The sequence below is a fragment of the Sipha flava genome, unplaced genomic scaffold (assembly GCF_003268045.1).
Source record: "Sipha flava isolate LNK unplaced genomic scaffold, YSA_version1 111_pilon_pilon, whole genome shotgun sequence".
NCBI classification, from domain to species: domain Eukaryota; kingdom Metazoa; phylum Arthropoda; class Insecta; order Hemiptera; family Aphididae; genus Sipha; species Sipha flava.
In genome coordinates this window covers 1,897,962-1,914,261 of record NW_020271729.1, presented here as the reverse complement: position 1 = coordinate 1,914,261, position 16,300 = coordinate 1,897,962, and the positions used below count along the sequence as shown (strand labels likewise).

Sequence of the window (16,300 nt, the reverse complement as noted above, 5' to 3'; positions counted from 1 at the left end):
ACACACACACACACACACACACACACACACACACACACACACACACACATATTTATACGTAAATGCATGGTTTAATCCCTATGACCGTTTGAACGTCTTGTCGACGTACACAATAATCCGATTACGTTATTATTATATTGTAGTTATACAAGACAAACTTCGGCGTGCGCACGATACATTATTTAATCCGATATTCGATATAAGCTCGTGGCCGTGTGATATCCGACACGTCCTTTTCAATGGCGGCCGGACGGGAATCGAGTTATTATTATTGTTATTATTATTACGATTCTATGGACGACTATGCTTTAGAATAAAATACTTAGACTTCCAGCTGCTCGAAATATTTTAATGTAGACAATGCAACGTTTGTAATGTAGTAGGTACGCAGTAGCTAGTGTACGCACGCGGAAAAACGATTTTCGTATTTCAATTCACATCGTCGGGACACTTTGATTAAATTCGAAATGTCGTATGCAGTATACACAACTACGTATGAATAGGTACAAATAAATACAAGCGGAAATTTCTGAAAATAGACGACGAATATAATTTTTAGTCGAATAATTAGACGAACTAGGAAAACGGATAAACAATCGACATTATAAGCTAAATTATAATTGTTGTACTTACAAATTTTGAAAATAGTTATTGTTAACCAACGCCCCAGACAATAGTTTTGATAGTAATTCCAAACTAAGCTCGAAGCCTCTCATTTATTACTTACTGCAATAATGAGAGTAGTAACTTTGTTGATGCGATTACATAAATACAACTTTATTAAAAGCGTTACATTTTCCAAAAATCAAGTCATCTAGTACTCTTAAATAAAATAAATATGGCTCTTGATTTTAATAATTTATTTTTATTAATTCGTTTGGTATTGTACATTGAGCAATAGCACTAAAATAATTCCTTATTAGCTAACAAATTAAATTCAAATTATTATTTCTAACATAAATAAATATATTAAGGTTTAATCTAATATTACATTAAATATCATATTAAATTGGGTTAGATTAAATATCGACATCCAGAGATGTTTTTAAACACATATTAGTGCATAAATAAATACTTAAGGATCTCTCGAAAAATATATTATCCACTTTTAATTTTATTTATTCATTTTTTTTTATATAAATACAGACAAAAATGGAAAAAAAACAATATTTAATTAATTACGTTTTGGTTAAACTCGATATTTAATACAGGCATAAGCATTAATCTCTTATAACTACATATTTTCTTTAATCCTACCGATATTAATAAACTGTTTTACGAATATTTTAAAATAATACACACACTTTAAATTTTTTTTTTACCACAAACTTGGTATATTTATCAAATGACACAATACTATTCCATAATTTACCACGGGATGCGCGTGTGTGTTAAGCGGTAATAAATGCACCCATTATGGTTGGTGTCATTCATAATCGGACCACTTAAAAAAAAAAATTATAATAATAAACGTTTCAAGCCGTGAATGAATAACATCCTCATCTGGAACATCAATAAACCTCGTGACCGAATAGAAAATGTCGTTCGTTTTAAAATTTTTAATACAGGCAACCGTCAAAGAAATAACTACAAAGAGTTTTATGTATACATATACATATATATGACACTTGATGCAAATAGCCTCTTGTAAAATAGAACGTACTATTTTTTAAATATAAATAGACCAACTTGTAACTAAGACTATAATTATTAAACAATGAGCAAAGTTTGAGTAGCCTTATAATTTCTTTTATAGTATTACGCATCCTGTGTAATAGTACTACAAGTAGGTAGATTATTCATATACTTGGCACAAATAATTCTAGAAGGACGTCTAGGATATAACCAGGCAGTCGCATACGTAAATAGAGAAACGTGCTTATGATATATTGGCTCAATCCCCTCAAAAAATTTGGTTTTTATATGTATTAAATTAGAATATCTCGTATTAATACTGATGTGAGACTTACAAGTCCCCCAATTTGTCGGACAAGTTACGCTTATATGTTGTCACATAACGGTTACAGAACGACACGTGAATAGTATTTGCGTTTTAAAATAATAAATAATAATAAAGTTATCCATCTTAACTCCAAAAAAAAAAATATATAAGGATATAGAAATATACAAGCTCTTGTCTACGTATAAATACGTATCAATCTTAAAATTAACTTAATTTTAGTGGTTTATATTATTTATTTACTAATAAGAACTTTATTATTGTTCGTAAATTGGTTTAATTTATTTTTTCGAACACTGTATTGAACATTTTGTATATACTTAAACAAAAATAAATTATATAGTATTGTGTGTAACCGATCGAACTTTCAGACGTTTTCTGTACTCATTTTTAAATAAATAAAACATCAGTTAGCAGTGCATTTTTGAAAACCACGTTGATAAAAAAGCATCGAAAAGTGAGTTTGGTAAAAAAATATATAACCAACCGCACCGACACAATGCGTACGTACCAACAGCAATAGCGAATCGTAATTTTGACCGCGCAATCTCGTTGTATACAACGAGAAAAAGTTATCCTACGGAAAACCAAAAAAAATAGTAGTACCTGTATACATGTATAGAAAAACAAAAACAAACCGAATAATGAGATGTGCATGTACAGCTAGGGATCGCGTGCGTGATTGCGACACATTGTTCGTGACAATGCGCAATTTCCACCGAATTCAGAGAACAGGGAGGGGAGGTTAGGATAAGATATTCCATAGGATAAACACCACGACAAGCGAATAAAATTACTAACGCGCGTGGTATGTCCGCGAACGCTTGTGGAGCGCAAAAATGGACATCGCGATATTCCGCAGTGGTCGTCCGCGGTCGTCCTCCGAATTTTCTCCTTCCGGGTGCTAAGACGGAATTTTATTTCGAGCGGTCGGGTGAGGGATCGATATAATGATGTCGTTCTTTCACGAGGACCGTCTTAAGTTCCTTTCAAATGCAACAATTATTTCATTTAGGTTTTTACGTTTCGATCACAAAGAATTTCGTACAACAGACAGGAACCAAAGCTTTGGGGGGAGGGGAATCAGTTTTGAACCAAACGTGACCCCCGTCTTCGTCGGACACGCGCTCGCATCTTTTGGGGTCCCCATATTGCAAGTGTTGTTTTTAAAACTGTGCACCCCCGAAAACCAGAGACCGATTAACGGCGAGAGCGCTGTGCACACGTCGACGAGTATGCGCACACGATCTATTCATAGGGCCGAAAATTAATTACTACATTCTCGTGCAGTTATGATGGTCTCTCTGCTCTGTACAAACACCGTCCGATTGTATCATCAATCATCCCCCGCCATCACCACCGTTCACGTCCTCTCGCGCGGGTCTGCCGAGAAGAAAACACTCGTGTTCGGTCCGTTGACATGAACTACGTCTCTCGCGTGTGCACCTGACAGGTGGTTATCAAAATATTTGTGTTAATGGACTTTTTATACCATTGCGCACAAACATATTACACGTTATGAGCAGTACACACACACGCAAGCGCACACGCACATACACGCACAGGCGCGATTATGTTCTCTCCACAAGTGGTTAAAGCAGTTTTGAGTCGACTCGGAGGGGTAATACACCTATATCTCACACGGATGAAACGAAATTTATGCGAGCGCAGTCAGCGTTTTCGGTGTGAAAAACAAATTTTTAAACGATCGCGCGCATCGAACTATAACATTGCGCGGACGTCGTTAATGTCACAGCGCCCGGAAGAACATTTGGACGAAAAGCGCGTAGATATTATTTTATAGAGCCCCCTCCCTCCGCCGAGGGAACGAATATATTTACACGACGTGTGTGTGTGTGTGTGTGTGGGACGGGTCAATAAAAAATACACCTATTGTTCGTGTCACAGCGAAAACGGTAAAATTAATTTATGGAATTTTTATACGTATTATATAGTCTTCATAGTTTTCATAGTTTTATAGTTGAAACTGATAATAATCAGTTGAAATTCCCGAGATACTCTCATTAGTCCACTCACAGACAAATTCATATTAAAACATGTTATGGCTCATTTTGAGATGTGAAAATCCAAAAACGATCGAAGAAAAATTGTAATTTTACATTATATACGTGTACTTACACGTATGATCGTACGATAATTTTAAATGAAGTAAAACACTATAACGATGGAAACTGACTACTATTACGATTAATGTTACGATTAATATTATTTATTTAATGCGTTAAAAATGTATAGAATTTTGCATAATTAATGTTCCCACATATATACATAATTACAACGTATCAAGTCAAAACAAAAATAATAATAATAAAATTTGGTATTAGCTTCAAATTAGATTAAAAGTTATACAACAGATATGTAAACCAATACATAAAACAGATAACTCAAATAATAAAATAATTACCGCCCTAATAAGTAATTATATTTAAAAGGATACTGAAATGTTCTTTAATCTAAGAATATTTACGATCTGTTATCATTGTTACACCACATAGAGTAAGTGAATTTTGTTCTTCAAAATAGTTCGTTTAAATAATCTAACAAGGTTTTATATTTTGGTTTACAATACGACGTAACATAAGGCGTAAATAGTAATCTACTACCCACTGGTAACAACTCTTAAAGTTTTTGAAATTTAAAAATGATTTTTCAGTTTTTACACAAATACTTGATTACGTTTGTTTATTATTTAAGTTATATAGAGGTATATGTAACTATAAAAGAACAATTGTTATTTGTTATTTATAAGCTACTAAATGTAAACTGTTTTCGTGTTGTCATCCGTAAATGTAAAGCGTAAATATATATAATACAATAAAATTAGTGAAAACAACAATTCAAATGCACTATTATTACGCGGAGGTGGTCCGTAATTTCGTTCACAGGATGGGGTCGAAGTCCCACGTATCGTAATCTCTGTAGTAATTTTATCACTGGGTTATAAAGAAAATTTAAATAAAGTAAATACGTATGCGTATTTCCGCGATATTGAAAAAATAAAAGTATAAAAATATACACAAGTATCAAATGCGATAGAAAAAAATTCCGAATAAAATATACATGCGGACCACCCAGCGAAAGCTGTACACTCCGATTGTCACGAACCTTCCCATATTGTTTGCCATTGAAATGAGACGGATTAGGTCTTGCGACTCGCTCCGCGTATTATTATACCAGCCGACAGACCGTAAACATACTCTATATTGTTCCTCAAATTCAAATATCATCTTTGAAAATGTAATTTTTTTCTTTTTTCCATAACTGCGTATTGTCATCTCGATTTATAAACTAACCCTACTCGTACTTATTAAAATTTCCGAAGACAATAAGTGAATAATTCGTTATTCGAGTTCGGTATAAAAGAGAATACATTCATATACACGAGTACATGCGGTGTTTTCTGCCTCTGCAACTGAATTGCTGCTAGAAGTACAACTACCATCGCATATGTACCCTTCGGCCTAAGCGATGAAAATATTTAAACATCTCATGGTTAAATTGATTTAGGCTTTTTAAACAAAGATTTTTTTTTACAGCTACACTAGCCTAACAAACACACACGCACCATGACCTCTGGGAAAATATAGCCCTCTTTGCATTTCCATTTGTATGCCATTTATTTTTTTTTTATTTTTTTAGTCGGGGAAATATGTAACCTACACAAAGGTCGCGTGGGGGATTGGGGATTGGAAAACAATGAAAGCAATGCCTGATTCAAAGAGCGTGGGTTACCCTTTGTTTCTAACATGGCTACCTTTTTCCAAGTACTTGTTTTTGCAAAATTTATTTTTATATTTTAAGGGTGCTAAACGGTGTGACAGTTGTCTATGGGAGTAAAAAAAAAGTTTGGTCAACAATCGCATGGACGGCAAACAAGAAAAGGGGAATATCAAGTATATATATATAATTCAATTGTACATACACACAGGAGCAGGATTTGATACAATTTTTCGAGGAATAAATCTATCAAACCTTGCAATAGTATTAAAATCGAATTTCATAAATCCGTTCGCGGTAACACGCGGTCGTAGTAAAATCAACACAGCATGGTATATGTAAATAGTAAATAGTATGTTCGAGCGAACTACGGGAACTGTAGTAGTATTTGGTATCACGGTTTCGCTCCAGAACAACTTTAATGCACACAGCATTTAAACGTATACAAACGGTCCTCGTTCACATCGCGAATCGAGTTGTACGATTTACCAATTGCTTTTCTTAATTTTTAAGCAAATAAAAATAAAACCACGCACTATACCTTATATCAGGTTTCGGCAACTGGCGGACCGCGAAAGTCAAAACTATGAATCCCGTCAACACATTGTACTTGATTATGTTATAGTATATAGTATAGTATATATGATTAATGTATTATTATTAATAGAAAATGTAAAGGTATTTAATTTCATTTATCAATATCAGATTATAGTTATACCATAGTTTAAGGGCAAATATTTTATCGGCCGGTGGCCAAGTCGCGAAAATACCAAATAAACCGACGACACTACTGGTCGCGTAATTTTTTTTTTTACATTTGATGGCGCGGGGTAAACATTTTCCATAATATGAAGTGTACATAAACTTTTAATTGGTATTTTTTAACTAATAATCCATGTACACAAATAATTATAAAATTTACATTGCACATGTATCTGAATGCAAAAACTATTCTGAGATTGTAAACACCGAAACATTTTTAAGTTTTTTGTCAAATCTTATGAAGAAATTCTATCTAAGATTCAAAGACTTTTCAGAAATAGGAAAAACTATCACAATTTTTAAAAACTCCCTCTTTAAGACGTTTTCTCAAACGGAGAATGGACTGATGCAGCTGAAAAAGTATTTAATATTTCTAAATCAAAATTTGAAATGGAAATAATCGACTTACAGGAAGATATTTCCTAGAAAATGTACAGAAGTGCATCAGCTGAAAAATTCTGGACTAAGGATGTCATTGACGAGTATCAAAACTGTAAGTAATTGGTAATCACTTGGGTACGATGTTTAGTTCGACATACATTTGTGAGGCATCATTTTTAAAAATTAATTTTTTGAAAAACAAATATCGGACAAAAATTAACACTCTCACCTTGAAGACACATTGGGATAAGCTGTTCTTCACAAGTTCCCGATTTAAAAAAACTAGCTAAGGAAAAGAAATGTAATTTTTTGCATTAAATTACTTGTTCTATTATTATTATTATTATTATAACTATACAAAATTATTATTATTTACCTGATATTGTATTTTTTTAATTTAAATTGATTGTAAATCTAGTTTTTTATACTACTAATAATGTAATTTTTAAAATAAACAATTGTAATAACTAGGTAATTTTATTTTTTATTTTTATAATGCTATTTTTCAAACATAAAAGATTTGACAAAGATTTTTTGTCACTAGACCTCATTGATTTATTATTTTAATCTATAGGACACCAATAGAAATTACTTGCCGATCCTTGCCTTACATGCCACCCACGGACGTGACGTTTTATAGCTAGCGATACCCAAGACTATAATAGTATGTAAAAAATCCAAAAACTTAGTTACTTATACTTTATTCTGATGCAGTTGAAGAGTTTAATGTCTGCAGACGAAGAACATCGTTTGTTTAGAAATTCTTCAATAAATCATTATTTTACATTATTTTTGCTTACTTTATCATATCCGAAACAAAAGTGTACGAACACGACTATATGCATATAGGTTGTATACATCTAGATTTTATTTACATTATCGACTTATGGAACGCACAAATATTTTACACGTGTTAACAATACACACCCTTCGCACTACAAACACGGAAGAGTCGTACAGCAAATTGGGTTTTCGAACCCACTGACGAATGCAACGCATTTGTACAATACACGTAATACGTTAGACGGAATATAATTTAAAAGGCATGCGAATAATATCGTAGAGGGAACACGTTTTTTTTACAGAATTTAACCTGGAGAAAAAAATATGTTATTGATTTGTATACGTGTACACGGCACTGGGCTAGCAAGTCGACGCATTAAAACGCCGTTTGCTCTCCCTTTGCTCTCAGTCATTACGTCATCCTTGCGCCGCTTCCTTTGAAATATACAGAGTTCTTTTTATTATTAATTTTAAGTTCGTCAAAATATAATAAACGTAGTAATATTTCACCGAATAATATATATTGACATATCGTGTACATTACCTATAAATAAATCATACGTCGTGTACACTGTAATATATTACGTGCACTGCGCTTGGGTCTAAAAATGGCAATTTGTTCGTACCGCACACTAAATTTTAATAAAATTTCGTATAATTTTCATTTACCATCAGAAAATCTAATTAAAAATGCATCACAGAAATGTAGTATATTTTTATATACGACCAGTTCTACGAAATTCGTTTGCTTACTCAATTGTTTTCGTTACTCCGACGTATAGTATTTAATTAAACACAATCACATTTCGTAGAACATCCTTTACTTTTCGTACAACGCACAAAGCCTTTTGTGGATCTTCGGCATGCCAGTACACGGTGGCAATGGTAATAAATTTTATTATTTACAATAAAATGAACGGTCCCGTACATTAATCGGCTGCTGATCTCGAAAATTAATGTTTTGTCATACGCGCGATGTACGTTAAATATTACACGAACGCGATGCATCGTGTCCCTCTGAGTTGTGCGATTAAATTTAATTTACAGATATACGTGCACGTATAATAATAAATGATGTGTGTTGTTATGTACATTTCGAAGCGTGTGTGTGTGTATATTATTATACTTTGTCGCCCTTTCCGATGACGATAATAATAATTACACGGGAGCTTAGAGTCGGGTCTTAGCTGCTGCTGGCCGTCAATGTTTGTGGGATTTTTTTTTTAAAATTTTTTTTCATTTTTACATTCATCGTATCACGAACACCCAGATTACCCTAAGCGTCCCGACGAGCGCATCATCACGTACTGGCCGTAAAACGCACCGCGCACAATAAACACACAATTCGGCGGACCATATCGCGTCATCAGAGAAAGAGAGAGAAGGGCGAGCTCGGCCGTATATTAATGCGTCCTCCGACGTGTCCGTGCCGCCAGCTTCATTTGTCGCCGCCCTATCTGGACGACGCGTACCTGAAAGCCCGTTCGGCGAGGCCATCGTGTGAGACGCGCACACAATGCGACCGAAATATAATGTTCGTGATTACCATAAACGCGTGATTAAGAGTGTTTCGGACGGGAGACGGGCGAAGTAATAATAATATGTCATGCTCGATCACGTCGCACATACCGTGTATTATAATATCACGTACGATGCGCTCGACTTGGAGGAAATTCCGCGTTTAACATGCGTGTTGTACACGAAGTAGCGGATCCAACGAGGTGGAAAAGGGATTCGTTCGCACCGCGATTACCGCCCAAACGCATCAAGCCGCTGCGCCGAATGCGACGATCTGTTTTTAAGTCTTTTACGAGATACACATGATCAATATCTACACGATTACCGAGTTAATATTGAGGCCTATTTTGTTATATTATTATTATTATTTTTTTTTTTTAATAATTAAATATTTTGAAATTTGTCATTCAATGCACTACATACAGATGCCGACCAGATTCATGCGCACGAAATCAAATAGATTATACGAAATTTTACTATGTACTACTTGTGCTGCTGCAATAAATACCTTCGTTAAAACGTAATGATTTATTGTACTGAATTATTGAGAATTGGTTTTAATCGTAAATAATATATACACATATAAATTACTCTTGTTTTTCGTTTGCCCATCGATTTACTTTTTTGTATAAATGTTCAAAAATATACTTGTGTTAAGCTTTAATGCCGTTGTTCGGTATTAGCTAATACTTTTTACTTTTATACGAATAATGATTTAAATTAAATTAATCCGTAACGCTATAATACATCATAAAGAAAGAAGAATAGGGATCTCATCAAGACTCAAGTGAAAAATCCTAGTAACGGAAGTGCGTAGTGAACGTCGAGTACAAGCTTTGCCTCCTCGATTTAGTTTCCGCTGTGAAATATACGTCATAGATTGTTGCTTGGATAAAATTTACCGCTCGTAGTATTTAAGCCCATATGTTCACTTGACACATTACTGATCCTAAACGATATGAACGATATATTTTGACTTTCGTTATTTTTCCTATAAAATGATTGATTGCGTGTTTCGGTCATATCTGCAATAAAAATTATATTCATTGCAACGTCGAAAAATAATTAATGTAAAAATACCCGATGACCCGATTTTTTTTATCCTTAAACAAAACAATCTATCCGTTAATATTACTTCTGTAATTTTCAATTTATTCAAAACCACTTTCAATCGATTTGGTATTTTTTATTAAAATATTTTTTCTTCGCTTTAAAAGTTTACTATAATGTACGTCTACTAAGATTTTATTTACAATAAAAATAATAAAATAATAAAAAATATCTTTGCTAAAATCGAAGTAATGTTTTTAGGTGTGAGGATAATAAAAAAAAAAAAAAAAAAAAAGAAAATTGAAATGTCCTTACATTACGTTGAATAAATAACCAAATAAATAAACTAAATTTAATGTTAACGATTAGCACCACCATAAGTTCAAAAGTGTAATCATCAGAACATGGAAAATATTATATTTTATATAATTATAACGTTTACAATGGAATGAGTATTGACACAGTAACAGAAATTGTAAACGAAACAGTTATCGTAATGGTATTAAAAATATGTGCAGCTCAAGGATATCTCAGCGAAAATTGATTTTACTCAAATATATTTTTTTTTCCGTTTCTGTACCACATAAAAATACGAGAATTCCAGTAAAACGACGTCATAAACACCAAACAACTGATTAATGGATACAGCATGATGTATGTTTATGTATTTCGAAATGTTTCCAAGAATCGCCAATCGAACGCTCACTGGTCATCGGATCATTTATTTTTGGGTTGAATGATTCGTTTTCAATACTGAAAACTTATCGGCACTACAATATTCGAATCCAAGCCGACTTTCCTACCTAAACCACAGAACACTTTTATAATCTGTTTATAATACGTTCTACGTAATCTGAGCCTAATCTCCAAATCGTATCCAAAATCAATAACTTAATTAATACATTTCTCAAACTGAGCAAAGCGACGAATTATAACACAGTGTACTGTACTGTGTGTACGTCACTAGGTAAATACATATTGCATATTACATTTAAATGAATTTCCAAATAACACATTTTGAAACCGTTTCGGATATACTGTCACGATAAATCTAATTTAAGTATGATTTTTAAAAAAATATTTTTACGGTATAAGATCTATGGTACATCATATTCTACGAACCTATATTATTATACCTATCATCGAACGCGTCTGCTACACGCTGTTAACGACACGACCGGAAATATAAAACCAAGTCTTGTTTATGATGTAAATCGTTGCTGAAATAATATTCGTTATCTTAAATGCAATCTGTGCATCAATATTATATACACGTTGGGGACTTGGTTATCAAAGCTAACTACATCTTTGCAATTACCCATAGTGTGCGAGCATGTTAATTTGAATACATAAATTTTAAACAATAGTGGGGTGTGATGCGTTAGAATCTCGTGAAAATATTTAAAAAAAATAAATAATAATAAATAAATAAAAATATGACACATTCCAAATAATAATAATAATAAAAGATACTAATTTGAAATTGATTTTTGCGGTCTCAAATCTATGTATGCAAATTTCATGACCACCAACGTTGAAAAAATTAAAAAGTTACAAAATGGTTATTAAATTGTATTGCATCAACAAAGCTGTAGACATAATATGACATATTATGCCATTTGTTATTCGTATAGTGGAATAAAATATTTGCAATAGAATAAATACATTAAATCAAAATTATAATTGAATACCTATATTGTATAACTAGCAAATTATAATATCAATTTTTTCAATAAATTATTAACAACATGGGAATATATTTATTGTTCTGAGAAATATTGTTTGTTGTGCTGTCTTTGATTTTTGAAAAGTAATCATCAAAATGAAATGCCATTCTTTCAAGAATTATTTAAACAACACAAATATATAGGGCAATCAAAAGCGATCATGAATTCGTTAAACATATCGCGTCATTAAGATGTACTACTAAACTATACCTTAATAACTGTATTACAAAAATAATGAAAGAAAAGTTTGTTTTTGTTAACAAATTTATCAAAAAATATGAAATGTTTTAGGACTTGATAAAATATTTATTAAAATAAAAACTACCTATCCGTAGTTGTTTGAATTTAAAATTAATTTTAGAATTTTATTTAATTTATAATGCATTTTAATAAAATTATTTTGAAATGCTACCAAACAGGTAAATAGAGAATGGAGGTTCAAAAAAACCTTTTTTCCCTTTTACAACTACGCAATTTGGTTCAATGCACTCCGTAGGTTTTATTTGCTTCCCCCGACGATAATGGAGAATAGAGTTTTCAATAAAACGGATTTCGACCATACTTTACTGACATATGGAAACCAGCGACCAGCATTATGGTACTATAATATTCCGTTTCACATATACTAACAAGACTTGATAAAAAAAAAAAAAATAATGATAATAATAATAAATAAATATAATAATATTCACCATTCACTTTTGAGACAACTCGCTTACAGTTTCTTATAGCTAGTTTATATAAAAAAAAAGTTACTATCGGAAAATACGAGCTTCGTGTACCTTCAAGGAATATTCATAAATGTATTTGACTAGATGTTACGATCAGATACACAAGTGCGCCGAGGACATGACAACATCGTGTCTAGATAAGAAGTGGTCACGACTAAGAGGGTATAAAAATTCAATATTTTCAAAAAAAAAATAAAAATAAAAGTAATAAATAAATAATAAAAGAAACCCACATTCCAAACAGGGACGATACACACATTTGTATTTAACCGCCAGCTGCAAGTCGTCTGCTAACGGCCGAATCCACTCACGACGGCCATTTTATTTTAATAGGACTTTTAACCGTTCTATTCTGGTGATATATTATATTAAATTATATGATGACGAATATTGTATCGTAAAAAACAAATCTCCTCAACGATCGTTATGGGGCTGTGTGTATTTAAAAAATGGTTTTCTATTCGTGTGCCAACAGAGGGGTTTCTTGCCATATCAATCATAACACGCGGACATTGGCTCTGGTCCAGTCGAAAAGTTTTGACACAAGTTACTCAAAAGAACCATTTCAAAGCTTTAATAGTCCATTCAATTTAATGTACAACTTCGTATAAATTCTTATTCCAACGTACCTATAGCTTATATTATACAATATACTATACTAATGGACACTGAATGTTTTTGACAATTACATTTGTAATTGTCAGTTACCATGAGACACATTATAAAGCTATTTTGATTTCTCAAAAATGATTCCCTAGTGTTTCATAATGGGAATACAATATATTGTATATCATATCATCCAATGTTAAAATATATTTTAAAATAATGTAACTCATCTGCAGTACAACATTAAAAGTCGATCCGTATAATAGCAATACCAATGTTACTCGATGGTTTAGAGAAAAATTATGAACAATTTCACGTTAATATATTTTTTAATTGCTTCGCTGCACTTGTTTTGGATCATTTTATTAAAACATTTGAGAGAAACGATGAAGACGTTTTGTCAAACGTATATTATATACAGGTATATTTATTTTCAACAAGATTTTCTCTTTTCACTTTATCTAACCGATACTGTTAGGGATAACGGATCAACGAATTTTAGCCCGTATATTTAATTTTCTATTACAAAATAGTATGAAAAACCAACAAAACGTAATCGGAACAATAGTTTTGTTTTTCTCATCAAAATTATAAAATTATAGCGCAGAATGCTCTTTTAACTTTGTGTTGTAAATATAATTTAAACGTAATCCTACGTAGCGTAGGTGTTATGATTATAAGATGACTACGATCTTTCAAGAGTTCAAGTGTAGAATTCGCGTCTATCTTATTTGTCATTGACGAACATGATGATTGTGAAAAAAATAATAAAATAAAATTACATATTATAAAATAGCAATGTCATTCCTGTGGTACAATGTTCTCGTTGTACGCAAGTTGGAGATAAAAACAAAATAGTTATTATTTTACTTTAGAAAGTTTCAATTTAATTTATAATATTGGCAATCCAACAGTGTTACTCTACTTGGTACACAAGAATGAAAAAACAGACACGCTATCACGCTGGAACACGATTTATTTATTTTTTTGACGAGTCCGACCGCAAGAACAATTGAAAAAAAGGGGTCGAAAACGAATGCGTGATTGATGTGGTTAGTCGTTGTATGGAAATAAAAAACCAGTTCTGTCGAGAACTTACGGAGGGGTAGTGAGGTTAACGCTCGATCCGAAAACAAAAGGATTTGTGACAAATCCGTCATAACCCTCTTACACAGGGTTGAGATATCACGGAAACGTTACGGTTGCATACGTATGAAATCTATGTTATTAGTTTATTTTTGTCGTGGCGAAACGCCAAGCGACCGAGACAGCCGAGGGGATGGTACTTACAGTCTTTCGATGTCGTGCGGGAGATTCTTGGGAACTTCGTCCAGACCTTTTCTGGAACAATCAGCCGTGGTCTGGTCGCACGAGCACAGCCAAGGGCACCTGACGTTGTCGGACAGATCGTTGAGGTCGTCACTTCGGGCTCCGGGGCCCAGGACCGTTATCAACAAGTACGAGAGAACGACGAGGACGCCGCCGGAAGCCTTTGCGAAGTCCTTCATTTTGCACAGGGCTGTTTCGGGTTACCGCGAGACGCGAAGCTCAAAACCGACGGGGAGGGGAAAAAAACCACAAACGCGTCTCCGATCACACTGGCCTCGTAGGTCCGGGTCGCGTGGCGTTTGACCGCATCGTTTTCTTCGCACTGCGCGAGCGTATAGTAATCGGATTAGTTTAAAACAATGTAGATTCGTTTGCACACCTCCGATATGGATAAACAGCGGAGACGCAACGTCGTCGTTAATAATAGGATATATCGCGATCGACAGGACGACGGCGACATACAGGGTGGTACGCGTGATACACGGCGCGTCTCGCGTGGTGAACTGGACCGTCTACGAACGGATGGGGTCGGCGCGACCGGCCGCGCAACGCGACCTCTGACGGTGCACGGTCATACCGCGTCGCCGCGGTCGACGTTGCTCGCCGACGTAAAAGAATAACATAATACGATATTATTATTACCTCGATCCTGATGAACACAGATTTTATTTATTTTTCCGCGTTACGTCTTGCAGCGGTCGCGACCCGGCGGTCATGGATCGTTTCTGGTATTAGCTGCACGCAGGAACAATAAGGAAAAATAAAGAAGAACGTACCTGCGCCGTTTCCGACTGAACGAGGACATGGACGAGTTCTTACTCGGCCACGGTCCGTCATCCGCGTTTTTTTGAACCGTTTCGTTTTCCATCATCTGTCCACGACCCGTTCGCATCGTTCGATCAGATAAAAATGTATTACAAAGACCGCCTTCTCGGACGGAGCCGGGAGATACGTGCCGCTGATATCGCGTTTTATTTTTACGACTGAAACATGTTCGTGGTTCTTTTACACGTTTTATTCGTAGATTGCTGGTACGGGCGCGCGTGCACAGGTACGGAGCGCATACGGTCGCACCCCCCTCGTTTGGATCGTTTGGAAACACGTTCGACCGTTGTCCTAAAACAATATACCGCGGTTCGTTGTTTGCACAGTTGCAGCAACGGTCCATCGGTCATCGGTCCTTCGATCTGTGGCACTGTAACCTTCGGGTCTCGCGAGAACGCCGTGCGAATATTTTTTTGTTTCTATTCACACTTGGTCGGCGCGTATTGCGAAATGCGTTACCGACGAAAGCAAACGGAATGAATAAATGTTACACCGTGCACGCGACGAATTTGCATACGGGAATGATTACCATACGCCGCTGCGATGACACCGTTTCACGGTGACCGCACGTTACAGCATCATGTTCTCGTAACAATGCGACGTGTACAGTAATTATGATTTCAATCCGTATTTAAGATATTGTGCCTCGAGCAGATGGAGTACTTCATCATCGTCCCGTTTCGACATCGCACAGGCTGTGGAGTGCGCAGGAATTTGGTATGGAGGGGGGATGTCATAAATAAAAATGTATTATTTTCAATCTTTATTCTTTGTTATTACACAAATATAACATGCAATCAAGGCGGAAATTCATCCTTCTGGCTTTTACACTAAATTCATCTATTATTTGTTCTAAAGATAATGGAATGTCTCGATTTATGTTCATTAAC

At 34.3% G+C, this 16,300-nt stretch overlaps 1 protein-coding gene across 1 annotated transcript in view; it reads right to left on the bottom strand.

Moving 5' to 3' along the window:
* The window catches only part of LOC112688598 (protein slit), a 133,297-nt gene extending 118,197 nt beyond the window's left edge, over positions 1-15,100 (bottom strand). Inside the window, exon 1 of the mRNA XM_025561877.1 lies at positions 14,547-15,100. Within this exon, the coding sequence (XP_025417662.1) occupies positions 14,547-14,764 (218 nt within the window). The 5' untranslated portion in view covers positions 14,765-15,100. The remainder of the gene's footprint in view (positions 1-14,546) is intronic.
* Between the last annotated feature and the right edge of the window lie 1,200 nt (positions 15,101-16,300).